Source organism: Coregonus lavaretus (genome assembly GCF_964263955.1).
Source record: "Coregonus lavaretus genome assembly, chromosome: 32".
Lineage (NCBI taxonomy): Eukaryota > Metazoa > Chordata > Actinopteri > Salmoniformes > Salmonidae > Coregonus > Coregonus lavaretus.
The window spans coordinates 19073518-19088451 of record NC_140019.1 but is presented as its reverse complement, the minus strand read 5'-3'; the positions used below and the strand labels follow the sequence as shown (position 1 = coordinate 19088451).

Here is a 14934-nt window from a genome sequence, read left to right as displayed (position 1 = left end):
AATGCACCATTTTGAAAACAGTAAGGATGAGGAATTTTTGTAAAATGGGCCAAGTCACGTCTTCATGGCATCTGAGACAGCAGGATGAAAGAGGCCCATGGTCTGGGCAGAGGAAATGGGGGTTGAGTAGGCGTCACCTGGACAACTGCCTGCAATTGACAGGATCTCAACCAGGCGAGACACCCTCTAAACCGACAAAATATGCAGTCTCCGTGCAGAAAGGGTGGCAGACAGTTGTTTTGAACTATGGAGATCCTCCAATTTGGGTGGATTGATGCTGTTGATATCACCAGAAAATGGTTGTAGTTGAACGTGAGATTTTGCCATTATTCTAACGCTGAGTTCCAGGGGGCGTTTTCTGGGCTTTTTGTAAACAGTACAACAAGGGAACACTGCACAATGGAATAGTACTACTTCTTGGTGTCAGCAACCATCTGTGATCTACGTGAAGTAGAGAGAGTAAAGCCTCATTTACAAACAAGAAAACTGCAGTTATACAATGCCCCACCCTAGAGATCTATCTAGATTAGCAGTGTGTTGTGCTTCCAGATAGGACATTTTTGTTTTTACTTGACATGGATGATAACGGATGTTGACAACTGTCCAATGTCTCTTGGTAGACATGGATATTTGTGGATCACAGACACCACTGACACTGTTCTACCCTCAAGGTCTAGGGTTTTAGAACAAACTGTTCAGAAGACATCCCACCTCGGCCTCGTTTCCCAGATAATTTGTTGCATTAGGTTAATTGTTTGAGTCTGACTTTAAGTGCATCATTAGCATCCAAGCAGTCTCACAAAAACCCTTGTTTCACTATAACATATATAGTAACTCTCCCATTACTGATAACAGCACCCTATGCAAAACGTTTAACCTTTTCTGGTGTTATGTGAAACATGACCTGCTGGTTTGGCTATAGAGATGAAGTTGTCATAAGGATGAAATATTGGAATGAAAGAGTATCACTGAAAGATTCCAATAAGTGTGGCATAGTCAACAACATTATGTTGATAGAGTAGAGGACACTTACTTTAGGAGGTATGGAAATGTGTGAAACTGTGTGATTGCGTGAAATTATGCAGTTATCCTTTCTGGTGAAAGAACAACAACAAAAGAGAGGCTTCCAATTTTGATAATCTTTTCAAAAAGTCACAATATCATTTAATATAAAACACCTTAAAAGGTGTAAAACACCTTATGAGTAATCCTCGAAGAGATACCACTTGCAAACTGCAGTCAGGGAAAGGATCCACCTGGAAGGCTGGTGACTGCAATGGCAATTCCAAGTGCACACAGAAATATCTGAAACATGCATTACTACATTGTACAAAACCAAAAGCAAAAGAATGGGAACCAGTTTTGTTGCCGTAAGGCTGAGAGTCAGTGCTTCCCTGTTGGCAACAGGACAGTCTTGATGGGAGGCATCTACCGATGTGTCTGTTAGTTGTCTGGTAGTGAGGATTTAGCTTCGTCCTCTGTTTAGACAGACAGCTGAAGGGAGAGTGAAAATCTAGTGTAAGGTAGGAAAATGACTTGACAGAATCAGGTCTGAAAAAACTTAGTAGACTCATTGATCATTGTCCATTTCAGTGGAACTAAATGTATGTCTGTCCACGCCAAGAAGTCCACATATGATCTATAAAAGAGAATACGTGGTTTGTAAAGAAATACATAGAGAACACGTCATATCCTATAGCTTTCCTCCTTGTCCATAATGGCAGTTGGTATGCACATTAAATAAGGATACAATGTCAATTTTAATCATCCGAAACATTTTACTGTACAATCCCACAATGCAACAGTCTTTACATAAAATACATTTGAATGTTAAGGCCTCAGGCATCGGCTCCTCCTATGCATCCATCTAGATATGAGTGGTCACTCCCCAACAAATGGCCCACCCACATTTTCCCTTAGAAAAATCATCAATATTACTATTATATTCTTATTATGAATTACACCCCCCCCCCCCCCCCACACACACACACACGTTCAGACCACAGATGCCAGGGAGGTGACGGAGGTCACCTTGTTGTCCTCCGCCCAGGGCTGTAGGTTCTGTAGGGCGTACAAGGAGGAGTTGTGCAGGCAGAGGGGGTCCTGCTGCAGGGGCTGGCTCAGGGTCTTCTGAAAGGCCTCCTGTTGGAGCTGCAGCATCAGACGGTTGGCCTGCTGTCTCTCTGCCTCACGCTCCTCGGCTGTCTGTCTCCTGGTTCCACAGTGGGGAAAAGGGATTGTTTTTTGTCTAAACAATGCCTAAATATTCATATGTCACCATAAATCCTACTTTCAAATCAAAAAGCCAGATACTTCCTGAAATATAAGTATTCAGTCCATCAAAAAGTGATACTGTATCGTTCAAAATAACTACATTAAAAAAAACTCTACCATGATTAATTATTTTTACCTTTATTTCCTTTGGATGACCGTTATTAAATTTTCATGAAAACAATGATGTATGTCATTCTTACATGGATATTATGCTCTATGTATTTACATGTGATGGTTAGGCCTGCATGTGCAACAGGGTCAGAAAAACACCTCTAAAATATTGTTTCATACACACCATCCTCCTTTCATTAGCCACACGTTATTGCTAACTACATTATCCAAATCCAATTTCGCTGCTGTTCATTTGATCATATGCTTGTTACTAGCGTAGCCGTCCCACAAATACATCCTTCATGCACATCCTATCTACACACTATGGGGAAACATCATAAATCACACCAAAACTAGCTCGGAAATCAGGAAAGTGAGTTAGCCAATTCCCCGGTTATTCATGATATGCCATCTAGCCGTTCTTTTTTTCATGTGTGTTTTGAATTTCAGAATTCAACAGAGACGTAACTGATCACTAAAATACAAACTGTCGCATTACATTTAATTGTCCTTTAAACAGATCTTGATGTTTTCTATAGAAAACATGGCCCTGTGTCGACACCTTGCATACAAATACCTATTGAAATAGGATCTCAGGCTTTACTCTTACACCTGGTATTAAAATGCGTCGTGTGCCAGCTTTTCCCATGTCAGGTGAAGGTCCGCCAGATCTGATCACAGGACATATTTTAATACAAGGTATGCCAGAGTCTATGAGTCAAGATGACTCAGATATGACATCAAGGTTAAATAAAGGTAAGGTATTATAATTTGATAGTCCATTCATTTATTTCATATGACCATAAACAACAGTTTGAGTGAATTAGGGGGAAGAGTTTCTGCCATGGACAGTGCACTCAATTATTCAGACTAGTGGGTCAATATTGCTTTGGACAGCACCTTTCCAGAAAGCCTTTAAAGAACAGGGCTAATTGTGCTTGGTCAAGGGAATTGGCCTCCAAAAACAAGTAGGAGCTAAGCTAAGCAAAAAAGGTGTTTCACTGTCACAACAAAAAAATGGGCTGGGCACATTATCTACCACAGGAATATAGTATATTCATATAAAACATCACAAAAGCTTGCTCACCACAAGCAAAGCAATTCACATACCATATTTAAACGGATGCACAGTTGTTACTTTGTGTCACTTCCTGCATCAGTCTAATGTATCATAATGCTTCATCTAATTTATCATAATGCTTCAGTCTAATGTATCCTAATGCTTAAATCATACGGCAGCAAGAACAATGGACAGCAGCTTTGAGTAAAGAATATATCCTTTCTTGAAGTAAAGAATGTCCTAAAAGTAACAATAAAAAATGCTTTAACACTGAAAGTGTTGAAGAATGTCTAGAAGTGTGTTGCTGTAATGTGTTGCAGCAATGTGTTGCTGTAATGTGTTACTGTAATGTGTTGCTGTAATGGGCCCCTACCGCCATTTTGTCCTCCTGTTCTGGAACCAGGTTTTGACCTGTGCATCCGTCATCTTCAGGGCCTTGGCCAGGGTGGCGCGCTCCGCTGACGCCAGGTACTTCTGCCGGTGAAAGCGTTTCTCCAGCTCACAGATCTGCACTCGGCTGAATGAGGTACGGGGCTTTTTTCTCTTGGGTGGTGTCCGGTTCTGATAGGGGTGGCCGATGCGCCGGGTCACGGAGAAGGGCGAAAGGGCTGCTGAGAGAGAGAGAGCAAGCGAGAGAGAGAGAGAGAGAGAGAGAGAGAGAGAGAGAGAGAGAGAGAGAGAGAGACACTATGTTCGTTTTTCAGAGACGAACCTTGGGCAAGCGAGAACCTTCTCTGACATATTATACCATTCTTTGTCATAGATTTAGTTTGCATGATCACCAGTGTATATTATATGGGTGATTTTGTTGTCCATCCCTAATTCAACACAATATTTTAGCATGTATCTTTTTTTTAAACCAGGAATTAGCCAACATTTAATGGTTCATCACTGGCTATTACCACTTGTAATATGATTACAAGGTAAAAACGGTCCTATATTAATGTTTTTCTCATATCTAATGCATACAGTTTTTCAGTACATGTCCTATAGACCTATGCATTTTGGTATTTTAACACCCCTGATGGAAACCAGGAGAAAACCAACCAGGCCAAGATGAAAGGCACATTTAAAAGAAGACCAGGGAAGTGACTCACCTGGACAAGTACCCTTTCGAAAGGGATAGTCTGCAAGTGGGCCAGTGTCTCGCAGGTGAGCGAGTTCTGGGTAATAGTGTTTGGCTAATGTCTCCATAGAGCTCCAGGTAGGGACCCTGCCGATGTCCCCCTTGGGGAGAGGGCAGAGGCCTGGCAGGGCCGAGGGGGCTCCTGGCCTCCCACTGGGGTCTCCTGCTTGTCTGTCCTCTGCCTGCTCCGCTAAAGAAAGGGAGACACAGTCAGGGACCCACGTGGAGCTGTGGGGGGCAGGTGGGGGTACTCTGGAAGTACCTCTCATTGCTTTTATCTCAGATGGGGATTTGTCATTTAGTACAATAAGTGCCTTCAGCTGATTGGTTAGGCTGACAGTATCACATTTGGTTTGATGCCAGTTCATTACAGTTAGCTTCCTAACCTATCCAGTTATTCATAATAATTAGGCGATATGTACAAGCTACATTTGTTCCCTTTTTTACTAATTAAAACCTGATACAAAAGAAAAGTACTTATCTCAAGCATTTTATGGTAAATTATTTGTACCATATTGTCTATTTCGTCAGGCATAAATAAATAGAACATTCACAAATGTAATATAATATGTTTGGATATAGAGCCCTTCTCAAGCCCTATACTCATCTAGATCCATAACCTGTAAAACAGACGTTTCTGTCCAAGGGAATCGGGAGCATGCTTCCTTCTTCCTCACAAGCTGTTTGCCTGTTGTCTTACAGTATGTTTATTGGTCTAGTTCTGTCAGAGAGCTCACCAGCAGCCAAAATGCATATGAAAACATTTCCATAGGTGTCCTGGGGGACCAATGTTACCTTGTTGAGAATTTAGTAACCTGGATTCAGTGTGAACAATCAAAATACATTTTCCACAGAGGCACTTTGGAGATGAGATGAAACACAAATGAAACACAAGCCACATAATGCCCTCAACAATCATTTCAAATCACTCCCAACCTCTCTGATTAGTTATAAACATAAATGGCAGAATAAATGACTCACACATGATAAATAAATACACTTTCAAAATGTAAATTGGGTACATTTGTAATATAATTGTAAACATTGACTGTAAGTGCTGAGTTTTGAAAAAGTCTTTTTAATCTAGAGAGGGTCCAACCCTTCTTTGCCTGAGGATAGAAATGAATAGGTCACACATTTGGAGCAAGCATGTCTGCTCCAGGCTCAACATGCAGGTCTGGGTACAGATAATACCACATTAGACTTCTATTTCAGGCCATCTGTGGACAAGCTAATGGACCAGGCACATACAAGCACGTTCACATGCAACCTAAGAGTAACACGCAAACAGACTGCCATCCAGTCAAACTTGCTAGAGGGCACCTTCAATCAAACTTTCATTCTGACATAAGATTTTCCACATAAACAATTGAACCATTTGAAATGTAACAATATTCCTATGGTTGATGACTAATAATTAATGTCACAGTAGAACAAAAGCCATCATACCATAGGTTTTTATTTTAGGTTGTCTGTGATGTCCCTATTTTTGACCAGCTTCCAAAATAAAGAGCTGAGCATGTGGTAATATCCCACTAAATGCAACAGTGTGCCTGGAGCCCACAACACACCTGTCTGTCATCAAAACCTGTAGACATTTATGGAACAAGGCAGTTTGTTCAATTTAGCCGTCAGCCTCTTTACAGTAATAGTCTTTATAATGTGATGTGATTGCGTTTAATAATCAGCCCATATTACAAAGGACATCAATAAGTTGTTGTCAGAATGTTTCTGCATGCACAGACAATTACCACAATAATTGTATTCATTGAAGATATACTGTCATTTCCCATAACTGAGCAAGGCCAAATATGGAGACAGAGTGGTGGACCAGATTTCCCTCAAAGTCTCAAGGTCACTGAATTTCACAAACCAGATAAATAAAATTGAACATGGTAAAATTGTTAAAGTGTTATGTATTTGATTTCATTCAATAGTTGTATTTTATTTTCACTTGAAAGTTGCATAGAAAAATGTTCAAGAACACATTGCAGGAATTGTTCTAATGTATTTTGCTCAAAGGGACGACAACAGAGATGGTGGAGAATACTAAATCTGATGCCTGGGTAATATGATTTAGCATAAGCGTATAAAAAAATAAAATGATACCGTAGAGAATATGGGACCATAATAAAACCACTTATACCTAATAACACCTTTCTGTGACAGCGCCTCTCTTCCCCACTGCGGATATTACCTGTGTAGCAATCTAATAAATATATATAAAGAATTCTAACGGGGATATTGAAATATAACTTGAACATATTGCTATTTATTACACTATGAGGCAAAACAGAGCCATTTGCCCCTGCAACACTGGCTGAGAATAGAAGCAACTTCCTGAGAAAACTGTTCAGCTTTCCCCGTCAATATCACCATTACTGTCGCCATCTTTAAATAAATTTATTCGCGGGGAAGATCATTATTTCTGACACAGATAAAGCACTGTTATAGTAATGCAATGAGATGTATAGCCATAGTCTTACCTCAATGGCCATTATGGGACCTTACACAGGTACAGCAAGCAGGTACAATGTAATCACATCGTATTATTCATTGTACTTACAACTGTAGTATCTGTTAGTGGTTTTGTAATTACATGGCATCAATGTATTTTATGGTAGGCTATATAATGTCATTACTATAAACACTAATCAGCTGTCCTAATGCTAAAATCTCAAAATACATTAATTATTGTGGGTATGGATGCCATTCATTAAATTATAGTTACCTCACTTTAAGATTATACTGTGTCTTTTACAATATTTTACACGTTTTTATGGCAATGCATGCAGATATTGTAAAGATATACGTTACCAACAACAGGCCAATGGGCCTACATTTCGATTTGAAGTATCCTAGTTGCCCATTTCTACAGAACTTAGAGCCATATGAACAACTTTGTTTATTGACTTGAGGGGACAAATCTGTTTATGCACTTCTCTGCTTCATTAAACCTGCAAACTGCCAAGAAGTCAATCAACATAGAAACATGTGGTATTCCCTTACAGCGCCTTCCAATCTGTTGAGGTAGAGTATGTCCGGTCTGTTGTGAATATCACATCTCCAATCGTAGGCCTGTTCGCTGTTTCACTTGCTTTGACACTTGCGGTGAAATTCAGCGCTGCAATCCAATTTGAGAGGGAATTATAAAAAAAAAAGGAGAGGTCTATTTCAAGCATCCAGAGAAACGCTTTACGGTTTGACATATGAATTTAGGCTAAGGCAACCGAACAGACAGGTGCTGACTGCTGAGCTAAGTCATCCAGCAACTAAGAGATATATTTTATACCATCTTCTATACCATTTTAAAAATTATTTTTAAAGGTGGAAATACAATTTAGCCCCTATGCTACAATAAAAAATAATTAACTCAAATGAAAATCGATGGCAAAAACATCCTTATGTTAGCTATAGGTGATTTAAAAAATAAATGTCAAACAATGTTGACAAATGGCTACACTGTAATATCCTACTTTAAGCACTTTCAATAAATCTCAAAAGATAGGCCTTTTTTCTCAAATGTTGATCACCAATTATAACAAAAAGTGATCACTTAAAATGAACGTCTTGTTGGTGGATGGTTGAAGATTAGGCTATAACCAACACCAAAGATAAACCAAATGAAACAAGTGTCCCTTTGTGACTATGAATAAAATTGATAAGCATATTTACATAAGATATTTTACAGTTGACATATCGTTCTCTGGTTCAAATAATTAATGAGGAAAGCACGTCATTGTTAATATTTAATGCGGGCCAATCCATGATGGTCTTCATTTTTCTCTTCATGGTGGTGACGTCATGCCAGAAAAACGAATATCTCGGCCGAGTGGGGGTGAGGTTATGGTCATTGTAGCCAAAAGCAGGCCATCGAACTGCCAGCCTGTCGAATTAAGTTTTCATTTGCACGGCAGTTATAAATTACTACTACCCCTTTCTATAATCCTACAAATATATGAAAATATGAAACAGTAGGCCTATCATGTAATAGGCCTATCATGGCCCATGTAACCCTTAGTTTAATGCCTTTTTCTATAGGCTAATCGAAAACACCAGAGCCTATGTGAAAAAGGATTATGACAGAAGCATAACAGATTTTGATCTGTTGTGCTTTTGCTAAGCCTAATATTTGAGAAATGGCAATTTTTCTAATTTCCCAAAATGCGAGAAAAACGTTGGTCAAAGGATTCCGGACCTGCAGGCATATACAGTAGGTCCTATATTCACAATCACAGCCACAATACTTGGATTAATTATTCTTCTATGCAGAAATCACGTGTTTTTGTGAATGATATAGATAATTAATTACACCTGCCAATGTCATATAGACATTGAAGCGTTTACAAGTTTAAGTGAAGCGTTTGCAATATTATCCAATTTACCTTGACAGCCCAATGGTGAAGATACAATGTCAATTCAATGGTTTATGGGCGAAATAAACTGTCCGGCCGTACGCTAAATGTTTAGATGTCATACTTCAAAGTTTATAAAGAATTTGACACAATTATTTTCCTTTTTTATTTTCTTTCAATGGGGTCAGTTAGGCTGGACGTAAGACTGGATAATTGTTCAACACTGTGTTGAAGATAGTTCTATTAAAATAAGACAGCGTTTATTCAATAGGCCTAGGACACGAATTGCGTTGATGCTTTGCATTTATTTGCATGATATTCAACGCGGAAAGGGAAATGTCAAATAACCCCGTGAATGCTAAACACAAAAAATAACATGTTTGTCCGGTGTTGATAGTGACACAACTATAGGCCTAGATAGTGACTATGAATAGGCCAGTAGATCACAGACAACATTATTTACGTAGCCCACCTGCAGGACTGCATCCTCAATGACTTGCCGTAGACTGAATCGCTACATTTAGATCCTATTCTTGGACGAAGCTATAGGCCTATTTGCCACAATGACTAAGAATTAGCTAATATGCCTCAAAAAGTAAACGTATCGTAATAATGATAAGAATATGCTAGAAAACTGTTGGTTTTAATTGTTGTTATTATAGTAAATTGTTATATTGCTATTATACTGCTACAATAAGCAATAATAATAGCCTATTAACAACAGCAATACTCACAGACATAACAGCTAACCTATTATTTTTTATTATAGCCTATTGATACTGATGTTGCTATTATTAAACTACATTTGGATGGTGTTGAATGGTGAATTTTATATTCAGTAATCTCTAAATCTAAAAAACAGTAATCTCTTCAAATCATGTCATCCATTTTGTATGGGAGCTATTATTTTGATTAGGATGTACGAGGTAATTTATCAACGTTATCCCCTCCATTTATATAGATTGAAAGCCGCAATCCTAACGGATGACATTATACCCATATCATTATAGAAATGTACATAAGATATTTTCTTAACAATACCTGCAAGTATTCACTTGCCTTTAAAATTAACTAATATGATACAGACAGGCCTTGATGTAAAATCGAATTCATCATGCCATATGCCCGGTCGCACATATGATTTGATAAATGAGTCTGTCACAAAATTGGCTACCATGCCTTCATAATTGACAAAGTCAAGATGCTAAAACAAATTTCCTAGGCATATGGCATACTTTTAAGGATGTGGGTTCAACTGACAAACAACAATTAAAGGTGACCTTTATATGAATTATATTGAAGTTTGAACCTCCTTTCCACTGGAAAATATATGATATGCCTATGGAGAAATCCATGAAGCAATAGTCCCATTTTGTGACAGAATTGTAGTCTACATAAACATAAATCTTACCAGTGAGTCTGTCCTTTGCGAATCTTCTACTGCTCTCCATCCACGGGAAGGTAAAGTTTGCCGCATTTCCCATACTTGGCATTGAAGTCACTGAGGGGATGCCAGCCGCGAGGCAAGGCGGATGGGTAGGAGGTGGCGGATGCGGATTCGGTGGCATGGGTCTGTGAGCTGGTACCCTGATAACACCACCGGCGTTCCCTCCGTTTACGTTAACGTTCATGTTCATGCTCACATTCATGTTCATATTCACGTTATAGGAACCAGCGAGCCCAGCCGCCATGGAGCATGCCGGGTTGTAGACGCTGTTATAGCCATTGGTGTAAACGTTTGGGGCGAGCGTGTAATCCGTGTCGCTGGTTCGGTTGGGTAGCATGCAGCTGCTGGACTGGTCAGTGCTGTTCAGTATCTGGTCTATTCCAAAACTGATGGGCTCGTGCTGCTGGTGTGTCTGGTTTACCTCTTCAATTCCAGTGTTCTCCATTGCTGTATTGATATTAGCGTCTCAAAACGACTCATATGTTGATAAAAAAAAGTATGCTATATATTTGTTTTCCTTATTGTCGCAGTATCAGACGCATAAATGATACCCACGTCTGTGTTCAGGTCTTTTAGCCTAAATATATTTCCTTGAGCAGTGCGCGACCCACACTCTCCGAAGCGTTGCCATTATCTGTCCAGAATACATCGACACGGGGTAGGCTAAAATGCACTGTTAATAATCCATCGGGATAGATTGGGAGTCTTAAAATGCATATCCATCACCTTGTAGTATGTACTTTAACATATTTGCTTGCACATATCACAGTAATCGATAGATATCAATAGCCTATTGGTCATGTAAAATAGTTAGCCAGACTACTTACAGCCAAATCCGCAATTTGAGGAATTCCCAAATTCCTGTGAAGAGGATACTGGCGCTCTGTTCTGGCATTATTATTACGACATCTCCAAAAGCAGAGGGAATTGGCGACTCAACCTCATCGTATCAAAAGATGTAGCAAAATGAAGTGTTAACTGTGCTAAACATGAGAATTAATTGGAAAGGATTGCTCTGTTACAGTGCGTCTTGAAGTGATTTCAGCAGCTGAGACACCCCTTCTGCCTAAATCTTGCCATTCGGTCATCCATTGGCCCCCGCATTTCCAGTTAGACAATGTTTTGCAGCCTGCTCCCTTCTCTTAAAGAACCCGCAGCCAATTTCCAGTTGCAGTCCCAGTTTTATTGTGCTGTATGACATATAGTGTACAGTCTATCAAAATATAACTGTTTAATTAGGCTACATAGGCTATCACCAACCTTAATCCCACTATAAAAAGATGACATGAACAACTGGCTAATAGATATGGACTGTCATGCATGATGAAACTATGTTTAATTGCTATGTAACTATGGATTTTACATCCCTGTTTATTGCCCTTTCACTGTAGGCCTGATAGCAGCAAAATAGCCTAACTCAGAATTTCAACTAATTTACCATTAGGCCTATGGAAATCGCCTTATTACACACCATTAACACTGTACATCAAGAAGACAACCGTTAGTGCGGTGGGAAGTTGGAGTATAAGGCAGGCTATATAATCATGATTTTGACAAGATTGTCGTTCTTCCATCAATATCATGTAAGTAGGCAAAAAATATCCTGGACAGCAAACTGGGAATCTTGCACTTGTCCAACAACACTTGCGCATGAACAACTCAGAAAGACATAAACATGCTCCCGCAATAGGCCTATTCAATGGAAGGTTTCATAAAATAAATTAAGATAGACTAGTGCAAGGATATTAGGCCAGCCTATGTCAATAAGGTCCATAAGAGAATCCTGGCTTGCCTTTGACAGTGCAAAACACAGTGTTGATTGGCACAAATGATTTAACCTTTCTCCGCCTGAAGCAAGAGGACGGATTGCCCAGTCTAAATTTAATAAACATGAAAAATGACTCATAATAAATCTGCAACACGGGGAAAACGAATTTAATATATGATCGTTTTATTACGGACTTATTTCAGCTTCCGTGCGAATAAATATATTTCTCAACTGCTCAAACTGGCTAAAGGGAATCATAAAATCAATTGTATGAATTTAAAGCTATATCAATAATAGACGTTGACACGTGAGGCGACGAGAATGGGGGTAGTGTAAACCTAAGATGTGTTTGTTTTTAAACGTGATCGAATAAAATAAAGAGGGGACGAATATTTTGGAGAGCCATCCTTGGAAGCGCGTAAAATTGAACTAAATTGCTGTTAAACTACCTAACTATTGATATCACGTTGGTGACGACAGGCTATGCTACTGGACATTTGGGCGATGGATGCGTCATTATGGCAAAATGAATGTGTAAACGTCCATGATGTATCACACATCATCTCCAATTGGTGACATAATGGTTATTTGAGAGGCTTTCTCTTTAGTTCTTCACAATGAAGCCTCGAGAGCAAAAGGATGATGTCTCGCTGTATCTGCGCGCGCCCTAAGGTCATAGCAAGGTGGCATTTTAGGCTGCGGCAGTTAAATCAACCCAGCATAGTGGAATTAGCGGAATTAGCGTAATGCAGGTCTATGATAACCCTTGACAACGATTTTGATTGACTAAAATAAGCTAATTGTATGGGTATGGGACACGTCATTGCCTTATAGGCTAATTGATCATGCCAATAATTTATGTCGTCTTGGTTCATACTTATTGTAACAGAACACTGTAGTCTGATTGACTTATCTCAATTATATATTCATCTGTTACATTCTACCCTCCTGGAAGCGTTTATTATCGAGGAGGGACTCATTGAGAAGAGGATGTGAAAAGCATTCATAACTGCATAATTTCTTTGTCCTGTTATTGACTTCAATTAAATTATCTTTCAAAAGAGCCAAGCGGTGTTCATTGACGGTTCAGTTTCTTATCTATAGGCCAGCGAGTTATATTCACTAACAAAGGCTGCGTTTACACAGGCAGCCTAATTCTGATCTTTTCCCACTCGTTTGTCTTTTGACCAATCAGATAATCTCTTTTGCCAATAATTTGGAAAAATATCAGAATAGGGCAGCGTTTTCCAAACTCGGTCCTCGGGACCTCAAGGGGTGCACGTTTTGGTTTCTGCCCTAGCACTACACAGCTGATTCAAATAATCAAAGCTTGATGATTAGTTGATTAATTGAATCAGCTCTGTAGTGCTAGGGCAAAAAAACAAAACGTGCACACCTTGCGGTCTCGAGGACCGAGTTTGGGAAACGCTGGAATAGGGCTACTTGTGTAAACACATCCCTGATAAATACAAAACCAATTCGTGTAAGAGGCAACATAATATAGCCTTTAATTTTGCCTAGTTTATGCTATGTTCTATTTTGAACCTAAGAAGCTCTCTCGTTATTGAACCTGACAATTTGAGCCTACCTAACTGGTGTTTCATTTCATTACGTTCATTACCAGCTCATACTGAAATGAAACTAATCAGGCAGGAACAACGTAGTTAAAACTGTATTTTTTTAACACAATCGAATAAGCCATAAATAAGACCAAACAATGACAGTTTCGAAAAAATCAAATAAAACTCCAAGCCAACATTTTAGTTCAAGATATATAAGCAATAGGCCTAAACCGTAAGTGAATTAAGGCACATTAATAACACGTGGAATTGTGGACGAAGCGTTTGCCATCAGAAAAAAATCACGGCTATTTCTGTTCAACTTTGACAAGGATTGCATCCATATTAAGATTTAAACCAATTTAATCAACCTCTCCCTCAAATGTGTGTGTCCCCCGCCCCCCCTCCTTCGCAAGCTGCTCTCTGCGTGCAATCCCCTTCTCAAATGGCAATATGAAAGCCCTTAGCTGGTTGCCCAGAGGCGATGTCTATGGCGGCTTCCATGCAGCCGGTGATGAATCGTTATCTCCAGGCAGTGTTGCTCGTCTGGGTAATAAAGTACCCGCAAAGCGCAGACAAAAGGAATTTGTCACAGTTGGCTCCCTGGTATATTATAGTGACCCCCCAGCCTCTGGCGTGTGCAACGTTTCTGCAGAAGGCTTCAAGAGATTTTGCAAACAACTGCGATAGTTTGCACAAAAAGGAGCCATAGAGAAAGTCAGTCCTCTAAGAACATGTCAAATTATGATTTAAATGCTGCAGTTAAGGGGCAATAAAACAATATTGTGAAACAAATGCTCAAATTGGAACAAAAACAGGCTTTGTGATCATTGCAAGGGCACAGGCACCTGTCTGCTCGTTTTAAACTAAAGGCATATATTCTGTGCTGTGCACCAGTCACTGATGCCGTATATGCAGTTTATATTCCATGATATTGGTTATCCAAACCTTAACTGATTGCATTTGTAATAATCATTATAAGACAGACAACATATTCATAATTAGTACAAAGGTTTCTCTTAAGGTTCTGTGAACATAATAATAGGCAAATAACAGCCTGCACAGACTGTATAATAATAATAATAATAATAGCCTAATAATATTATTAATAATAATGTATATAGCCTGTCACTCAATAATTATGATGTTGTTATATAGTTGTTATTATCACTTTGCTGTTATGTCTATTCTTGTAGCCTTAATTTTCGATAATCACAAGAAAATAGAGAATATG

The 14934-nt window shown here is 39.2% G+C and overlaps 1 protein-coding gene across 1 annotated transcript; it reads right to left on the bottom strand.

Moving 5' to 3' along the window:
* Window positions 1-1570: 1570 nt before the first annotated feature.
* Window positions 1571-10821, bottom strand: LOC311107842 (T-cell leukemia homeobox protein 3-like; the record flags this gene model as incomplete). Its single annotated transcript, XM_084150408.1, has 5 exons — window positions 10338-10821; window positions 4543-4761; window positions 3819-4056; window positions 2032-2212; window positions 1571-1639 (listed from the first exon to the last, which is right to left on the bottom strand). The coding sequence occupies exons 1-5, from the start codon at window positions 10816-10818 to the stop codon at window positions 1571-1573; spliced, it is 1188 nt and encodes a 395-aa protein (XP_084006534.1). The 5' UTR covers window positions 10819-10821.
* Window positions 10822-14934: the final 4113 nt, after the last annotated feature.